Genomic DNA, 19483 nt, shown 5'->3' with positions numbered 1-19483 from the left:
TAGATAGGAGTATAATAGGAAGAGTTAAGGATGTACATGTTCTAAGGGGAGAGAGTGGAGGAATATCAGATCATTTTCTGGTGAAAGGTAAGTTGAGAGTGCTTAGAGTGAACTGTTTAAATGAGAAAGAAAAGGAGGAGTACAAGAAGAAGCTGAGAGAGTGAAGGATAGAGTAGAACAAGGAGTGGAGGAGGAATGGGGATGGTTCAAGGAGGGAATCACAAGGTGTGCAAAGATGGTGTGTGGAACCAGGAGGACAGGAGGAAATATAAGGAAGAGTAGTGAGTGGCGGGATGTGGAAGCAAAGAAGGTTGTAGAAGAGAAGAAGCGAGCTTTCACAGATTGGTTACAAAATAAGACGAGAGAATCATATGAGAGGTACAAAGAAAAGAGAGAAGAAGTAAAGCTTAAGGTAAAGGAGGCTAAGAGGAGAGCAGATGTGAAATGGGGAAAGAGTATGACAGAAAATTTTGAAAGTAATAAAAAGATGTTTTGGAAAGAAATTAAAAGAGGAAGAGGAGGCGAATCAAGTAGAGAAGTAAAGGTAAAAGGTGCAGATGGAGAGATGATAATGGAAGAAAAGACAGTAATATGAAGATGGGTAGAGTATTTTAGGGAGTTGGTAAATGTGAAGGAGGATAGGGAGGGAAAGATAGTTGCAGTGGGAAGTGCTAAGAAAATGAGTGATGAGTGAGGAAAATGGAGGAGAAATAAGGAAGGATGAAGTGAAAGCAGCTGTTAAGATGATGAGAGCAGGTAAGGCACCTAGGTTGTATAGATGTCATGCAGAATGTCCGAAATAAGGAGGTACAGTGATGGTTGACTGGCTGGTGAAGTTATTTAATGTTTAAGAGAGGGTAGAGTACAGGAGGACTGGAGGAGTGCCTGTATAGTTCCACTTTACAAGGGAAAAGGGGACAAGTGTGAGTGTAGTAGTTTCAGAGGGATCAGTTTGTTAACCACTTCCATATGGTGACGCCTACGTAGGCGGCATGAGGAGCAAGCGGGTACTCGATGATGCCGACATCGGCATCTTGAATTATATTTATTGCAGTCGTACCTACGTTACCTCCATTCTCTCTAAACTGGCTTCATCATATTTTCTATGGTTATCAAAATACACGGGTGAAAGAGGACGAACGATTGAGCACTGACTTTTTTTTTTATAATGCGATTATTATGACTCAACATCACACGTTGGGCAGCTAATGCTGCCAGACGTGTGAAGTGCCCCGGAGTGAAGAGGTTACGTGTAGTTGGGAAGGCTTATGGGTGGGTTTGATTGAGAGGATTAGGAGAGGAAGAGAGTAATCTCTGAGAAAAAGTGTGGGTTTAGGTCAGGTAGGGGATGTGTAGATCAGATTTTTGTGGTAAGACAGATATGTGAGAAAGCTATAGGAAAAGATAAGGATGTATTTTAGGCTTTTATGGATCTGGAAAAGGCTTACGACAGGGTAGACAGGAAGTCAGTGTGGGAGGTTTTGCAGATATGTGGGATAGGAGGAAAGCTGTTAAGAACAGTCAAGATTTTTTACAAGAGTAGTAGGATGTGTGTTAGGATTAGAAATGCAGAGAGTGAGTGGTTTGAGGTAAAGGTGGGACTTTGTCAGGGATGTGTTATGTCACCCTGGCTGTTCAATTTATACATGGATGGGGTGGTGCGAGAGGTAAATCCAAGGGTAGTGGGTCAGGGATTGGAGATGATTAAAGAAAATGGAGAAAAGTGGGAGATGAGCCAGCTGTTGTTTGCTGACGACTCTGCGCTTGTAGCAGGATCAGAGGATTGATTGAGGAAGTTAGTGACAGAGTTTGGGATGGTGTGTGAAAGAAGAAAGCTGAAGATAAATGTGGGTAAAAGTAAGTTGATGAGATGTACTAGGGGAGAAAGTGGCAACAGACTGGAAGTGAGTATTAAGAGAGAGGGAAGGAAGTGGATAGTTTTAGATACTTGGGTGCAAATATAGTGGGAAAGGGAGTGGAGGTGGAGGTAGAATGTAGATTGAGAGGAGCGAGTAAATGCTTAAAAGTGGCAGTTTGCCGACAAGATTGACGAGATAAACACCATCTGAGGACGGAGCCTTTATTTGTACGACGTTTCGCTTATTACAGCTTTTTCAAGTACAAGTTGAGATACAAATGCTTGAGATTAAATAAGGGGAAAAGAGGGAATGGGAAGAGAAAAGGGGGGGGGGGATTGGACACTGGGAAAGGATGAGAATGCTGGCCCAAACGTCCGTGGGCGAAATGTCCAAAAAGGATGGTTTAGATATTTAATATTTTGCTGGCCCTGGGTATTAGGGGAATAATGTGAGGCGAGATGTTAAACATGCCCCTGTTTTGTTCAATAGTGTTCGTTCCTTGAATGATTGCTGCTTCTAAACACTTCCTGCGGACTGTGAGAATAAACACCTTATGAGATCGAAACCTTTATTGGTACTACGTTTCGCTTGTTACAGCTTTTTCAAGTACAGACATGACACACACTCTGAGCATATATAAGCCAACAGGGAAGGAACTGGGAGAGGTTATCAGGGAGGGGTGGGTGGTAGGTGGAGGGGGAGGGGGGAGGAGGGGGACGGGTGGGACTTGGTGGAGACAAAGGAGGACATTTCGGACAGTTTGTTGAAGTGGACTAAGGGGGACATTTCATACATTTATTTAATGCGGGTAACAGATGGATGATAGGAGGGGCGATGTTAAACATGCCTCTGTTCTGCTCAATGGTTTTGAAGCTTTGAATGGCGGCCGCTTCGAGGCATTTTCTCCTCACCCTGTCTGGTTCACTAAACAGAAGTTCTGCGTTATCCCAATCCATCAGGTGGTCGTTGGTGTTCCGGTGGATAACACAGGCGTTGGTGGTGATGTTCCGGGAATCGTAGCGATGCTCCCGGATCCGGGTCTTCAGGTCACGGGAGGTCTCGCCGATGTATACTTTATCACATCCAGCACAGGGTATGCGGTAGACACCAGCGGTTTTTCTCCACATCTCGTCCTGGCTGTCACTCCTTCTTGAGAGCTCTTTGATAGTTCTGCTGGACTGGCCCACTACCTGAATGTTGCAACGCCCAAGTGTCCGGGTGAGGGTGGCGGTGACGCTGCTGGCTGGAAGGATAAGCCTCCTAGCTGGATCTTTTGTTGGTTCCCGCCCTTCCATTATTTTGAGTGCCTTTTTCTTACACTGGCCAGCCTGGATGTGACTTCGTTATTCACACGTGTCCCGACCCTTAAAGCGATTGACCTCCTTAGGGCTAAAATCACTAGTTCCCACACTGACCTCCCTATTCCCCCCAATAACTTTGTGGATTTAATACAGCTTTGTGTCCAATTTAATTATTTCAAATTCCAGGACCAGTACTTTCACCAAAGGTTTGGCATGGCCATGGGCTCTCCTTTGAGCACTGTCCTTGCCAACCTGTTCATGGAATTTTTAGAAGCAGGGCCTTTCTCAGATATTGTTCCTGGCAACGTAGTATGGCTTCGCTATGTGGATGACATACTACTAATTTCCCCCAGACGGTTTGACATCCCCAAACTCCAAGCGGCTCTGAACGAGGTTGAGCCATCCATCCAGTTCACCTTGGAGGAAGAAATCAACGATTCCCTTCCATTTTTGGATACCCTTATCATCAAACATGATAATTTTTTTTAAATTTACAGTCTACAGGAAACCAACCAATAAGGATGATTTGACTCACTTCCTATCCCACCATGACCTCAGTATTAAAAAAGGTGTAGTCATAGGTTTCTACCTGACACAGACAACCCTGACACAGACAGAGGGCTTGATATACAGACTCAATTCGACTCATTGACTATCATGAACAACACACATAATCATACACATATCCCATACCAAGCCCTCTACACTCCCTCCTCTCCTGATATCACCTTTTGCTCCCCCTGCCTAACCCCAACAACATCATGGAGAGTGGTCGGAGCCCTTGGCTCTGACCACCTTCCAATCATCATCACCACCAAAACAAGATGCACCCCAGCTGGCCACAGACACACTTACACCAATTACAAGAGAGCTAACTGGGAAGCTTTTACTGAAGAGACAGAACAACATTTTGAAACACTTAACAGTACACCAATCACAAACATAAACAATGCTGTGCACGCTTTTAATACAATCATACAAAACGCAGACAATAGATACATCCCTAGAGGCAACAGAAAATCACACAACCCCAACTTCACACCAGAAATCCAAGGCCTCATCAGACAACGTGACACACTTAAACACGATACCCCCACACCTATCCCTCAAAACATAGCAGACCAAATACAAACACTAAACACTGTGATTGCCAATAAAATACATGAACAAAAAACACAAAATTGGCAAAACTTTATCAATACACTTGATCACAAAACAAACACCAGCAAATTGTACAAAACACTCAACAGCATCACACTATCCAACACTAACACTACACGCTCTCACGCAGCAATAATCACAACAACAGATAATCTACCCTCAAACAGACAACAAGCAAACGCACTCATACGTCATTTTACATCTCACCCTGACGACCGACGCACCATTCGACGTAAGAAAGACTTCCCCACAGACTCAGACTATACACCCTTCATAGACAGTCAGACAAAACTCATAATGCATAATCTCAAGCACTCATCTGCCTGTGGCCCTGATAACATAAGCAACATCCACCTAAAACACATTGGACCACAAGGTATACACGCACTCACAAACATTGCAAACTACAGCTATTCACACAACACTATACCCGACATCTGGAAGCATGGTAAAATAATCACCATTCCAAAACCGAACAAAGACCCAACAATCCCAACATCGCACCACCCAATCACACTTCTCTGCACCCCCTCTAAAGTCATTGAACGCCTAATACTTAAACTTGTCACACCATATATTCCCCTTGCTGACTCACAACACGGTTTTAGGCCACTACACTCCACAAACACTCTTCTGACAAACCTCACACAAAGAATTTTAGATGGCATCAATTCAGATAGGCCCCACCACAGAACACTTCTTATAACATTGGACATTAGTAAAGCTTTTGATGCTATCCCCCGCCACAACCTAACAAATAAAATATATAACACAGACATGCACAATAACACCAAAAGATGGCTGGCCAATTATCTGGCAGGCAGGAATGCTCATGTGTCATATAATGGCCAATCATCGCACATCAGAAACATTAAGAACGGAGTACCACAGGGCTCAGTTCTATCCCCCACATTATTTAATCTATACATGCATGACTTACCCACACCAGACACCTCAGAAATACAAATCTCTTCCTACGCAGATGACATAACAATCACATGCACACATCGTAACACAGACAAAGCTGCAGAAATAATCCAGCCTTACCTTGACACACTCAACACATGGTTCATCACAAACAGACTCAAAATAGCTCCAACCAAATCTACAGCAACACTTCTCACCAACTGGACAAAAGAACACAAATACATACCTCATCTCTACATCAACAACACTCTAATACCACACACAAACACACCGAAAATTCTTGGTGTAACATAAGATACATCCATGTCTTTCAAACAACACCTCACAAACATAAAAAACAAATGCACACCTAGACTTAACGCACTTAAGTCAATCACTGGAACAACATTTGGACAAAACAAAGAAACTAATATAACAATATACAAACAATGCATACGCTCAGTGATGAATTATGCGAGTCCTGCATGGGCTCCTAATCTCAGTGAGACACACCACAACACCCTTCAAATCATACAAAACAAAGCCCTAAAAACAATTACAGGCTGCACAAATACAACACCTACAGACCATTTACACCATGAAACAAAAGTCCTCAAAGTCAAGGACCACCTCGACATGAGAGGCACACAAACACTTGCTGCAGCCACCACAAACACATCACACCCGCTACACTACATAGCAGAACACCCACACACACCAAGAAACATTAAAACTACACCCAAAGACCTTTATTACGCACAGATACTCTCTTCTCTTCCTCCACAACCACCAAATACCAGCCTCCGGAAACATATTCATAATCATATCACTCACCGCTCCATTAACACACTGAAAGACAACACACTGCTGCAAGCCAGACCACCTGATATCCACCCTTCTGAATCCTCTCTCCCACGAAAGGACAGAGTCCACTTGGCCAGACTGCGATGCGGTCACCACCCAGCACTTCTAAGCTACCAGAAGAGGCTGGACGACTGTGTTGTGAACAGCTGCCCAGGATGTAACACTTCACCCCATACCATACAACACATAATGGAAGACTGCATTATACACAATCATGCACGCAAACAACACAACATACACTCTATAAAGGATTTGTGGGAAAACCCAGTTTCGGCTGTAGCCTTCCTTGGGGAGACGGGACTGCTCGGACAGACAGTCTAGGGAATGACAAGAACAACAACAACCTTAGAGCTTTCAGAATACAGTATGTAGCCCTGAATTCTTAGAGGACGAATTTAGGCAGATAAAGGAGGTTTTTCAGAAATTAAAATATCCAGAGTGCATCATCCACCAGTGTAAGAAAAAGGCACTCAAAATAATGGAAGGGCGGGAACCAACAAAAGATCCAGCTAGGAGGCTTATCCTTCCAGCCAGCAGCGTCACCGCCACCCTCACCCGGACACTTGGGCGTTGCAACATTCAGGTAGTGGGCCAGTCCAGCAGAACTATCAAAGAGCTCTCAAGAAGGAGTGACAGCCAGGACGAGATGTGGGGAAAAACCGCTGGTGTCTACCGCATACCCTGTGCTGGATGTGATAAAGTATACATCGGCGAGACCTCCCGTGACCTGAAGACCCGGATCCGGGAGCATCGCTACGATTCCCGGAACAACATCACCACCAACGCCTGTGTTATCCACCGGAACACCAACGACCACCTGATGGATTGGGATAACGCAGAACTTCTGTTTAGTGAACCAGACAGGGTGAGGAGAAAATGCCTCGAAGCGGCCGCCATTCAAAGTTTCAAAACCATTGAGCAGAACAGAGGCATGTTTAACATCGCCCCTCCTATCATCCATCTGTTACCCGCATTAAATAAATGTATGAAATGTCCCCCTTAGTCCACTTCAACAAACTGTCCGAAATGTCCTCCTTTGTCTCCACCAAGTCCCACCCGTCCCCCTCCTCCCCGCTCCCCCTCCTCCCCGCTCCCCCTCCACCTACCACCCACCCCTCCCTGATAACCTCTCCCAGTTCCTTCCCTGTTGGCTTATATATGCTCAGAGTGTGTGTCATGTCTGTACTTGAAAAAGCTGTAACAAGCGAAACGTAGTACCAATAAAGGTTTCGATCTCACAAGGTGTTTATTCTCACAGTCTTGTCGGCTTTTGCCATTGTGATTCAACTTCCTGCGGATTTTGTCTGGTTCCCGTATCAGCAGCTCTGCATTCTTCCAGTCCATAAGATGGTTTTCCTTGTTTTTATGTGTCACACATGCATTGGTGGTGACATCATGCCTGACGTCGTAACGGTGTTCACGTATTCGTCACGCGACCTGAATACACGAATACGTGAACACCGTTACGACGTCAGGCATGATGTCACCACCAATGCATGTGTGACACATAGAAACAAGGAAAACCATCTTATGGACTGGAAGAATGCAGAGCCACTGATACGGGAACCAGACAAAATCTGCAGGAAGTGTTTAGAAGCAGCAATCATTCAAGGAACGAACACTATTGAACAAAACAGGGGCATGTTTAACATCTCGCCTCACATTATTCCCCTAATACCCAGGGCCAGCAAAATATTAAATATCCAAACCATCCTTTTTGGACATTTCGCCCACGGACGTTTGGGCCAGCATTCTCATCCTTTCCCAGTGTCCAATCCCCCCCCCCCCTTCTCCTCCTCCTCCTCCTCCTCCTCTTCCTTCCCCCCCCCCCTTTTCTCTCCCCATTCCCTCCTTTCCCCTTATTTAATCTCAAGCATTTGTATCTCAACTTGTACTTGAAAAAGCTGTAATAAGCGAAACGTTGTACAAATAGAGGCTCTGTCCTCATATGGTGTTTATCTCGTCAAGCGAGTAAATGCCTTGGTGGATTAAAAAGTATAATGAGAAATAGACATTTGAGAATGGATGCTATGAGGAGATTGTATGAAGGAGTGATTGTGCCGACAGCACTATATGGGGCAGAAACATGGAACATAAGAGAGGAAGAGAGGAGTTTGAATGTGTTTGAGATGATGTGACTAAGAAGTATGATAGGGGTTACTAGGCTGAACAGAGTGAGAAATGAGGTGAGGAGAATGGGGGTGGAAAGGGAGTTGGGAGATAGGGTGAATGAAAGAGTATTGGGATGGTTTGGACACATGGAAAGAATGAAGAAAGACTAGTAAAAGAGGTGTGGGAGGTAGAGGTGTATGGTGTGAACATGAGGAGTTGACCTAGGATGAGATGGGAATGAGAGGAATGTCTGTTGAGGAAGGATGGGAGAGGACAGAAGACGGGTGAATGGAGAATGGATGTGTATGGATGATGCTGTGATGCACGAGAGGGAGTGGGTAGGTGAAGGGGGGTTGAGGGAGTATGTGTGAGAAATAGACAGCTCGAAGGGATTTTTCCCCATCTTGTTTTCTGCATGAGGTGACAGAGGGGGTTACTAATTTAATGAAGCAGCCTTGCTGTGGATGTGCCGTGTCTTGCAACATTGCTTGTAACCCAGGGCAGTGTGCAAGATGCAAGGATGACTCTTCATCCAAGAGGTTCCAGGATAAGAGGGAGGGAATTGGAGTATGTTAGGAATTGAATGGATGGGAGTGGTTTTTATGCCTTTGTTTTTGGCTACCTCCCTTGTAAGGGGGGGAAAGCCTTTGGTATATGTATGTTTATGGAATTAAATAATAATTGGCTATCTTTTGTGTGGGAAGTTTTATTATTTTATCTTGAGGATGTCTTGAATTTTGTGCGAGATCTTTCTGTATGTTGGTTGGGTTTGATAGCCGTATTGGTTGGGTCTGTAAGAGTTATATAGTTTTAGTTGAGTTGGTAAGGTGAGAATATTTTATATGTTGAGTTTTAGACTAATGTATTGGAGATGGTTTTATTATGTTTGCAATTAATGGAAATAGTATAGTTTTTGAGGTAATGTGATTATGTATAATTCCTGGGTCATCACAATCTGAAGGAAGTTGAGAAGATTTTTATAGATAGAATAGGTTTGGTAAGGGATCGCTAATATCATGTAACCTATTGAAACAACTTTTTGCATCTCTTGGGTGGAATAATTATTATAAATGTGTGGTTTTTGCTTTGTGTTGGTTTTGTTTATTGTGGGATTTGTCGTTGTGTTTTCCTTGGATTATTTTATTATGTGTTGGCTTTGGGTGACTGAATCTTCCTTGGGGCACAAGGTGTTGTGGGGATGTTGAATGTGTTGAGCTGTGCATTTTGTTGGGAGTGATCATCTAAGGTAGTTTAAAGTTAATGTGATATTGAGTTCTTATATATGGGTTAATAAGAGTTATTTGAGTACATGATGGTAGGGCTGATATTTTAGTTTGTATTTGAGACGTGTATTGTCTTCAGTATTTTATAGAATGAGTTTGAAAAATATCTTGCACTGATAGATATTTTATATGTAATTATTGACTTCTATATGTCTGATGTACAAGGGGAGAGAGTGACAGTAGGCTGGAAGTGAGCATTAAGGGTGAGAAACTGGAAGAAGTGGATAGTTTCAGATACTTGGGTGCGAATGTGACAGGAAAGGGAGTGGGGCTGGAGGTAGAATGTAGATTGAGAGAAGCGAGTAAATGCCTTGGTGGATTAAAAAGTGTAATGAGAAATAGACATCTGGGAATGGATGCTAAGAGGAGGTTATATGAAGGAGTGATTGTGCCAACAGCAATGTATGGGGCAGAAACATGGAACATGAGAGAGGAAGAGAGGAGTTTGAATGTGTTTGAGATGAAATGTCTGAGAAGTATGATAGGGATTACTAGGCTAGATAGAGTGAGAAATGAGGAGGTGAGGGGGAGAACAGTGGTAGAAAGGGAGTTGGGAGATAGAGTTGATGAAAGAGTATTAGGATGGTTTGGACACATGGATAGAATGAGTGAAGAAACAGTAAAAGAAGTGTGGAAGGAGTGAATATGAGGGGGCGTCCTAGGATGAGATGGATGGATGGGGTGAAAGGGGCTTTACAAAAGAGAGGAATATCTGTAGAGGAAGGATGGGAGAGGACAGAAGATAGGGGTGAATGGAGAAGGGTTGTGTATAGATGAGGCTGTGATGCATGAGGGGGAGTGGGTGGGGGATGGGGGGTGAGGAAGTATGTACAAGAAAAAATTTAACGCAGCCTGAAGGGATTTCTCCCCATCTTCTCCTTTTATGCATGAGGAGACTGAGAGGGGGGGTCGCCGAATTTATGAAGTGGCCTTGCTGTGGATGTGCTGTGTTTTGTGTACAGGAAACCTACGAACTCTGAGAAGTGTTTGAACTACAAAAGTGAGTGCCCGACTAGCTATAAAACCAGTGTGATTAGAGCGTATGTCCGGAGGGCTATCAAAGTGTGTTCTTCCTGGCAGGCTCTGCATACAGAATTGCAGCACATCAGCCAGATTCTGGTGAATAATGGTTTCCCTAATAGTGATTTTGATGTAATTTGTAATAAAATGTTGTGTGACCACCTTTCCCCACAAACATCCCCTAAGCCCCAATTCATTGATATATATTACCATAACATCTTCAACAAGGGTTACAAAAAAGATGAAAAAATAATTAAAGACATCATCACTAAGAACTGTCATCCGGTATCTAAAGATAAGGAAATCCGGGTGGTTGTATACTACTCCAACCCTAAAACTAGTTCATTGGTTATAACTAATAACTTAAATAGTAATACTGAGACTATGTCTAAAACTAATTGTGTTTATGAATTCACCTGTAGCACCGGGAACTGTGTAGCCCGTCATACAGCATATATTGGTTTTACTAGATGTAGTCTCAGTAGGAGAATTACTATGCATTTACAAAATGGGGCTATAAAACATCACTTAAAGAAATACCATAACCTAACAGCCACCCGTGAATACCTAGTTTCAAACACTAGGATTATAGCAAGTAATAGGGATGTACATAAACTTAAGCTTCTAGAAGCTATGTTTATCAGAGAATGTAGTCCTATCATTAATATCCAATGCAACATGACTTCTGTCATCGCTTTGTATAGCAGCACGAAGCTACTACCTAGCATGACCTCTCTCCGAAACCCCCCCCCCTCCACCTCCTCCTACCCACTCCTTCCATCCTCCCCCCAACCGACCCCGCAACCCCCTAACCCCCCAACCCCTCCCCCAACCCTCTTCTTCTCGTATTAATGAGATACCACCCCCGCCCCCTCTCCCGCCCTCCACCACCACCCAAGCCGGCTAGGGGCGTATATATGTCACCGAGCGAAGGGTTTTCTTCGTCATTACATCGGACCTTTTAACTATTGTAAGTAACGGTCCCCATCAGCCCATGTATAGTGTTTATTTTGTGTGAATTTGCACATTTATTGATATTTGCTTCTATATTTGTATAATTGGTTAGATTTACATGTTGTTTTCTATATTTCTGTACGTCATTATTATCTATGTTACAGAATTTCCTGAAGATGTCTCTTTGTTAGACGAAACGTTGAAATAAATGAATCATTTTGGCAACTTGGTATATGCCCACCCTCTAAATGGCAGAATATTGGTTAGAAAACTGGAGAATACTCACAAGAAGATCAACAACCTCACTAACGCTGTCGATTTTAACAATGCATGCATATATATATATATATATATATATATACATATATATATATATATATATATATATATATATATATATAATTATGAATCTATATATAATAGCAAAATGTTGAGACATTCTGACAGGTTGACGTAAGCGGAGTAGGAAACACAGGAGTCTTATTCTTGAGTTTATTCCTGACTAGTTTCGCAGGTATGCTTTTTCAAAGGAAAGGTGTACAAACAGGCTGTGGGCATTTTATACATGGGGTGGATCTCACTACCTCCCCGTGTTACCATAGGTGGTGACAAGTGTGAACATTACATATTCATTTATAATAGTAATAAAAATAATAACAGTGTTGAAAATAAATAGTGATTAATAATAAGAAAATAATAATCATGATAAAAAGAAGAGAGTAGTAAGGATAATGATGAAAATATTAAGTGAAGGAACAAAGTAGAAATAATGGGTATGTGAATTAGTAGCATGTGAAATAAAGTATGGTAGCATGGTATAAGAAGGAACGTCAAAGTAAAAGGAAGAAAGCTGGAAAGGTAGACACCACCGAGAAACAAACGCTTTAGTTAACCACATAGACACAGAGGGACACCTACCAAACTGGGAGGGATCCACCAATCTAGCCAAAGGACTACACAAGAAATAACGGAAAATAATTGAATCACTTTACATTGCCAACCACAAAAACACAAACAAGAGAACTGGTGACTTAAAATTGACAAAATCTACCACCACTTGCCCTCCAAGAATGGCTTCCCAGACTCTAAGTAGATACCTTTTTTTCCACTTTTGCCTACCGTTTCCAGCTTTCTTTTACTTTGACATTCCTTCTTATACCATGCTACCATACTTTATTTCACATGCTACCAATTCACATATCCCCTATTATTTCAACTTTGTTCCTTCACCACTTAATATTTTCATCATTATCCTTACTCTCTTCTTTTTATCATGATTATTATTTTCTTAACATTATTAATCACTATTTATTTTCAACATTATTATTGTTATTATTTTGATTACTATTATTATTATTATTATTATTGTTATTTAAATTTTCATTATCATCATTATTATTATTATTGTTATTTTTATTAAATTTATCATCATTTCTAATTATTATTATCATCAAGTAGAGAAGAAAAGGTAAAAGTAGAGAAGTAGAAGTAGAATCAAATAGAGAAGAAAAGGTAAAAGGTGCAGATGGAGAGATGATAATGAAAGAGAAGGTAGTAAGGGGAAGATGGGCAGAATATTTTAGGGAGTTGCTAAATGTGAAGGAGGATAGGGAGGGAAATATAGCTGCAGTGGGAAATGCTAAGAAAATGACCGTGATGAGTGAGGAAAATAGAGGAGAAATAAGGAAGGATGAAGTGAAAACAGTTGTTAAGATGATGAAAGCAGGTAAGGCACCTGGTCTGGATGGATGCCATGCAGAATGTCTAAAAAAAGGAGGTACAGTGATGGTGGACTGGCTGGTGAGGTTATTTAATGTTTGCTGGAGAGAGGGTAGAGTGCCGGAGGACTGGAGGAGTGCCTGTACAGTTACACTTTACAAGGGAAAAGGGGACAAGTGTGAATGTCGTAGTTTCAGAGGGATTAGTTTGTCAAGTGTAGTTGGGAAGGCCTATGGGAGGATCTTGATTGAGAGGATTAGGAGAGGAACAGAGGGAATAATTGGTGAGGAACAGTGTGGATTTAGGACAGGTAGAGGTTGTGTAGATCAGATATTTGTGGTAAGACAGATATGTGAGAAAGCTATAGGAAAGGGGAAGGATGTTTTTTTGGCTTTTATGGATCTGGGAAAGGCGATAGGGTAGACAGAAAGGCACTGTGGGAGGTTTTGCAGATATACAGGATAGGAGGAAAGCTAGGAGCTGTCAAGAGTTTTTATTAGAGTAGTAGAGCTTGTGTCAGGATTGGAAATGGAGAGAGTGAGTGGTTCGAGGTAAAGGTGGGACTTCGTCAAGGATGCGTTATGTCGCCCTGGCTGTTCAACTTATACATGGATGGGGTGGTGCGAGAGATAAATGCAAGGGTAGTGGGTCAGGGATTGGAGATGGTTAAAGAAAATGGAGAAAAGTGGGAGGTGAGCCAGCTGTTGTTTGCTGACGACACTGCGCTTGTGGCAGGATCAGAGGAGGGATTGAGGAAGTTGGTGACAGAGTTTGGGAGAGTATGTGATAGAAGAAAGCTAAAGATAAATGTGGGTAAAAGTAAGGTGATGAGATGTACAAGGGGTGAAAGTGGTAACAGACTGGAAGTGAGCATAAAGGGAGAGCGACTGGAGGAAGTGGATAGTTTTAGATACTTGGGTGCAAATGTGGCAGGAAAAGATGGAGTGAAGGTGGAGGTAGAATGTAGATTGAGAGAAGCAAGTAAATGCCTTGGTGGATTGAAGAGTGTAATGAGGAATAGACATTTGGGAATGGATGCTAAGAGGAGACTATATGAAGGAGTGATTGTGCCAACAGCACTGTATGGGGCAGAAACATGGAACATAAGAGAGGAAGAGAGAAGGAGTTTGAATGTGTTTGAGATGAGGTGTCTGAGAAGTATGATGGGGGTTACTAGGCTAGATAGAGTGAGAAATGAGGAGGTGAGGAGAACAGGGGTGGAAAGGGAGTTGGGAGATAGGGTTGATGAAAGACACATGGAAAGAATGAGTGAAGAAAGACTAGTAAAAGAGGTATGGAAGGCAGATGTGGAGGGAGTGAACATGAGGGGACGTCCTAGGATGAGGTGGATGGATGGGGTGAAGGGGGCTTTGAGGAAGGACGGGAGAGGACAGAAGACAGGGGTGAATGGAGAATGGTTGTATATGGATGATGTTGTGATTGCATGAGGTGGAATGGGCGGGGGGATGGAGGATGAGGTAGTATGTGTGAGCAAAATTTGACGCAGCCCAAAGGGATTTCTCCCCATCTTCTCCTTTTATGCATGAGGGGACGGAGAGGGGGGGTCGCCGAACAAATGAAGCAGCCTTGCTGTGGATGTGCTGTGTCTTGCGACATTGCTTCTGACCCAGGGCAGTGGACAAGGTGCAGGGATGACCCGTCATCCAGGAGGTGCTAAGATAAGAGGGAGGGTGGAGGGGGTTTGGAGTGTATTTAGGGATGGAATGGGTGGGAATGATTTTATGCCTTTTCCTTTTTGGCTATCTCCCTTGTAAGGGGGAAAAAGCCTTGGTATATGTATGTATTATCATTATTATTTATAATATTTTTGTTATTGTTATCACTGTTACAATTACTATTAATATTTTCATTGTTATTATTAGTGTTGTCATCATATTTACCACTTGTTAAACTTTATCATTATTATTACATTTGCCACAATGAATATGTAATATTCACACTTGTCACCAACTATGGTAACACGGGGAGGTAGTGAGATCCACCCCATATATAAAATGCCCACAGCCTGTTTGTACACCGGGATCCGGGCCGGATAGCGACTGTCAAAACAGCGACAGTCATAATTGTGGCTTCATAAGGGCGACGTAATCAGGGGAGCGACTTTCAAAACAGCGACTGTCATAATGGCGACCGCATTATAACAGCGACTGTAACAATAGCGACTTTACTATCAACCGGTCAGAATGGTCGCAGACTTATGTTTCAATTGCTTCTGTTTTCGTGTTTGTATTTACGTGTTCAGTTGTGTTTACTTTGTGAGATAGGTTCAGAATGAAATATGCTCAAAAGGTCACAGACTTATGTTTCTATCGCTCATGTTTATTTGTTCGTGAGATAAGTTCTCTGAAGTGAATTTACTGGTCGGTCGCTCGGTCGTCGGTCATAGTAATGTTTGGGTTGTTAAGACTTGAATACAAATGGCAAAAGCCGACAAGAATGTGAAGAAAAACACCATGTGAGGTCGAAGCCTATATTGGTAGTACAATGTTTCGCTCGTTAGAGCTTTATCAAGAACTCTGACATTGGTGCTCACAGAATGTCCCACTACTTGAATATTACTTAATTAAAATAATGGAAGGTCGGCAACAACAAAAGGAACCAACAAGAAGACTAATCCTCACCCGGACACTTGAGCCGAGTAATATTCAAGTAGTGGGACATTCTAGCAGGACCATCAAGGATCTGACAAAACAGCAGAACAAAAAGGACGCACGTTGGGGCAAATCCAATCCTTCCTCCCTCCGTGGGTTGGTGTTCTTCCCCCACCCCTTACCCACCCCACCCCTCCCTTGCTCGAGACCTTCCCCCGTGGTCCTTCCGGCTGACTCTATGGCTTTCTGTTGTTTGGCTTGACTAACATTTTTCTTTTTAAATCATGTGACATCTATAGCTAGTCCAAATAAAATGTTGTTTTCGATTCCCTTTAGGTTTCATTTTTTTATTACTGAGCAGTTTCATGCAGTTGATGCGATGATGCTGCTATGACAATCGCTCTTGTAATACAATCGCTATCATGTGGTCGCTGTTGTGATAGTCACTGTTTTAAAAGAGTCGCCGTTGTGAAGTCGCTCTATTGACAGTCGCTGTTATTACAGTCGCTATTCGGAACCCGAGCCTTGTACACCATTCCTTTGAAAAAGCATACCTGCGAAACTAGTCAAGACTAAGACTCTTGTGTTTCCTACTCCGCTTACGTCATAATAGCAAAAGTTCAATCAACTTCAATTGATAGTGGTAAAGTTTCCAAACTAATGTCACCTCATTGCAGAAAATGTTTAATCAGTTGGGATGATTTGGGCACATAGAAAGAATGCATGAAAGACCAGCAGAAAGAGTAAGGAAGGCAGATATGGATAGTGAAGTTAAGGAGAACACCAAGATTGCTAAAGGCTAGCGTCTTCATGTATGTTAGGAAATATGTGTCATGGTGTCTGACCAATTGGTGTTATTAGTAATGTGTATGAATATATATAATTATAAATCTATTATAGCACTTATATAAGTTCAATCAACTTCACTTGATAGTGGCAAAGTTTGCAAACTAAGGTTACCTCATTGCAGAAAATGTTTAATGAACTGATTAATACACATGACATTTTTTGCTCTCATGGGTGCCCTCTTCTAGCTGGTGGCACACCAGGTGACTGCTTAACCCCTTCCATACGGTGCCGCACACGTAGGCGTCATGGGGAGCGAGTGTATTCGCGAGGCTGCCATATCGGCGTCTTGATTATATTTATTGTAGTCGCCCCTCCATAATGACATTCTTTCTAATTCTTTTGTAATTGCATTTTCTATGGTTATCAAAATTCACGGGTGAAGAGAGAACGATCGATATAAGCGGTGACTATATTTTATGATGCGAGTATTATTACGACACGTCGTACGGCTGGCATTGGCTGCTGCCACCGAGATCTAAGTCCATGACGCCTACGTGTGCGGCACCGTATGGAAGGGGTTAAGGGGGTTAACTCTCATTTCGGTGAAAAATACTCGATTTTGTCAAACTTCGTGTGTGGACTGGTTGTGGTGTCCCTGAACACCGCGGGACTGGTTTCCAGACGTATAATGCCACCCTTCTCAGGTAATGGCAGGTTTAAAGGGCCAGAGATTTAAAGGTCCGCCAGTCAGCCATGCCCCTTTCTTTGCTATGGTTTGTTTTCCTTGTATTTTGTCTTTTTTTTTTTTAGAATTTTATACTCTGATATTGTTGTACAATAGGTTAGGCAGCAGTCACCACACTCAGTGCGATCGAAAAAGGGTTCAGCGTATGTGTGCGTAATTTCTCCACGTGCTATCCTGTTTTATACATTTCTTGTTTATAAATTCACTACTCCATAACTAAATATGTCAGATGTGATAGTTGCCAAAGTATTTTGCTCCATTCTGAACCTGAGAAGTGCAAGAATACTCACCTTAGCAAAGGGATTGTAATGCATGTGTACCATTCATTATGTGAAGGATATGGAAGGTTAGGATTGTCACGATTCTCAGCTGGCATGGGTACAAAAGAAATGTAATGAACATCTGCTGCTTACTTCCCAGAAATGGTAAAAAGGATTATGTAAGTAGATATGTGCATTTGATACTCTTTGGAGGCACTTTTATGGAGTAGTGAATATATAAACATAAAAATGCTATTTTCTCAAAACTAGTTTTTTCGCACAAAAGTAACTATAACTTCGTGTGTAAATAAGCAATTTTGATCATTCTTGTTGGAAAATGATTGTGATACTTATATCTAACAATATTAGTAAATTCATTCTTAACCTACTTGATATATATTTTTGAAAAAAATTTAAAGTTGTGATTTTATGTTTTTTTATAATTTGCTGTAAGGCTGACTTTCTTTCTTTTTCACTTATAATTACGAGTATACTAGTTTAGGTACATCTGGATGTCTACTAACTGTACACCAAAGGAAATCATTATTCTCCTCATACTTTTGGAAAAATAAACGTTATTTCAAAAATAACTCAAAATTGCGAGTAAATCGTCTGTTGTGTAAAAATTACTTAATGGATTTCAATGAAATTTCTGTCACAGATGCATCCCATTTCCCTGCACATTGTGTTAAATTTCCATTGTCTTACATAAAAAGATAAGGTTGGGAGGACCAGAAATGCATAATCCGATCGAGCGAATCACCGAAATGAGAGTCAACCCCCTTAAATGGCCTATGCCAAAAACTGGCTGTGTGTGTGTGTGTGTATTTACCTAGTTATATTTTACGAGAGAAGAGCTATGCTCATAGTGACCCACAGTAGTATCTTTCTGCATCCAGTTCTTTCTTAAAATCATGTATAGTTGTAGCACTCGCTGTTTTCTCTTTCAATTTGTTCCATGTATCTATTACTCGGTGTTGAAAGCTGTTCTTTTTCAAATCTCTTCTGTAACTGTGTGTGTGTATGTGTAAACTGTGAAAATATTATATATATTAATATTTTATCTCCTCAGCTTGAAATCAGTTGAGAAGAGCCGTGAACTGGCTGGACAAGAGCTGAATGAAGTGCGTCAACAACTTGACAGACAAAAACAAATGAACCAGAGAAGTGTGACTCATATTAAGAAGCTGCAGAGGAAACTCTCTCTTGTATCTAAAGTAAGACATTTTTAATGGTCTCCCTTCTATTATAAATTATAACATTTATGCTGATTTCTGTCAAAAGAATCAGTTGGTGTTGCCCTACCTCTCTTTTCATGACATAGACCCCTCTGGTGAGAGTTCATGAAGGCAACAATTTTCCTCAGTTGCCCCAGTTTTCCACCCCATTGACACTGCAAGTAACTGTACTACTATTGTTACTATCACTAAACTGCTACTAATGTAAGGTTGTGGGTTTCCAGTCAGTGAAACTTGGGGCAGCAGTTATTTTTTTGAGTAATGACTTGTGGATGTATTTCTGTGTTGTTATAGTACTTATTGTGAATGGTTGTTAGAGCTTCATGAATGGGAGATTTTTTTTTATGTATTTACCTAGTTGTATCTTATGGGTGTGTGAGTGTTTATATTTCAAAGTGGTTATTATACATTTCATAGTTCATAGTTTCCAAATATTTCCTCCAGTACACCAATCCCTCCTCTCAAATTTAAAAGGGTAAGATGTACAAGGGATGGGAGTGGAATTGAGTTGGAATTAACCACTTCCATACAGTGACGCCTACGTAGGCGTCATGAGGAACAAGTGGGTCCGCGATGATGCCGACGTTGGCGTCTTGATTATATTTATTGTAGTCGTACCTGCGTGACCATCATTCTCTCTAAACTGGCTTCATCATATTT

At 41.8% G+C, this 19483-nt stretch overlaps 1 protein-coding gene across 8 annotated transcripts in view; it reads left to right on the top strand.

The window, feature by feature from the left end:
- The window catches only part of LOC143039904 (mitotic spindle assembly checkpoint protein MAD1-like), a 186487-nt gene that overhangs the window by 108522 nt on the left and 58482 nt on the right, over nt 1–19483 (top strand). For all 8 annotated transcript variants that reach the window (XM_076210254.1, XM_076210251.1, XM_076210252.1 and 5 more), the window contains one exon: nt 18658–18802. In XM_076210254.1, the coding sequence (XP_076066369.1) occupies nt 18658–18802 (145 nt within the window). The remainder of the gene's footprint in view (nt 1–18657; nt 18803–19483) is intronic.

The sequence above is a fragment of the Oratosquilla oratoria genome, chromosome 27, assembly GCF_046742065.1.
Source record: "Oratosquilla oratoria isolate Oo_2021 chromosome 27, ASM4674206v1, whole genome shotgun sequence".
Lineage (NCBI taxonomy): Eukaryota > Metazoa > Arthropoda > Malacostraca > Stomatopoda > Squillidae > Oratosquilla > Oratosquilla oratoria.
Note: the sequence above shows the minus strand (reverse complement) of the source record. Positions and strands in the feature narration are given on the sequence as shown.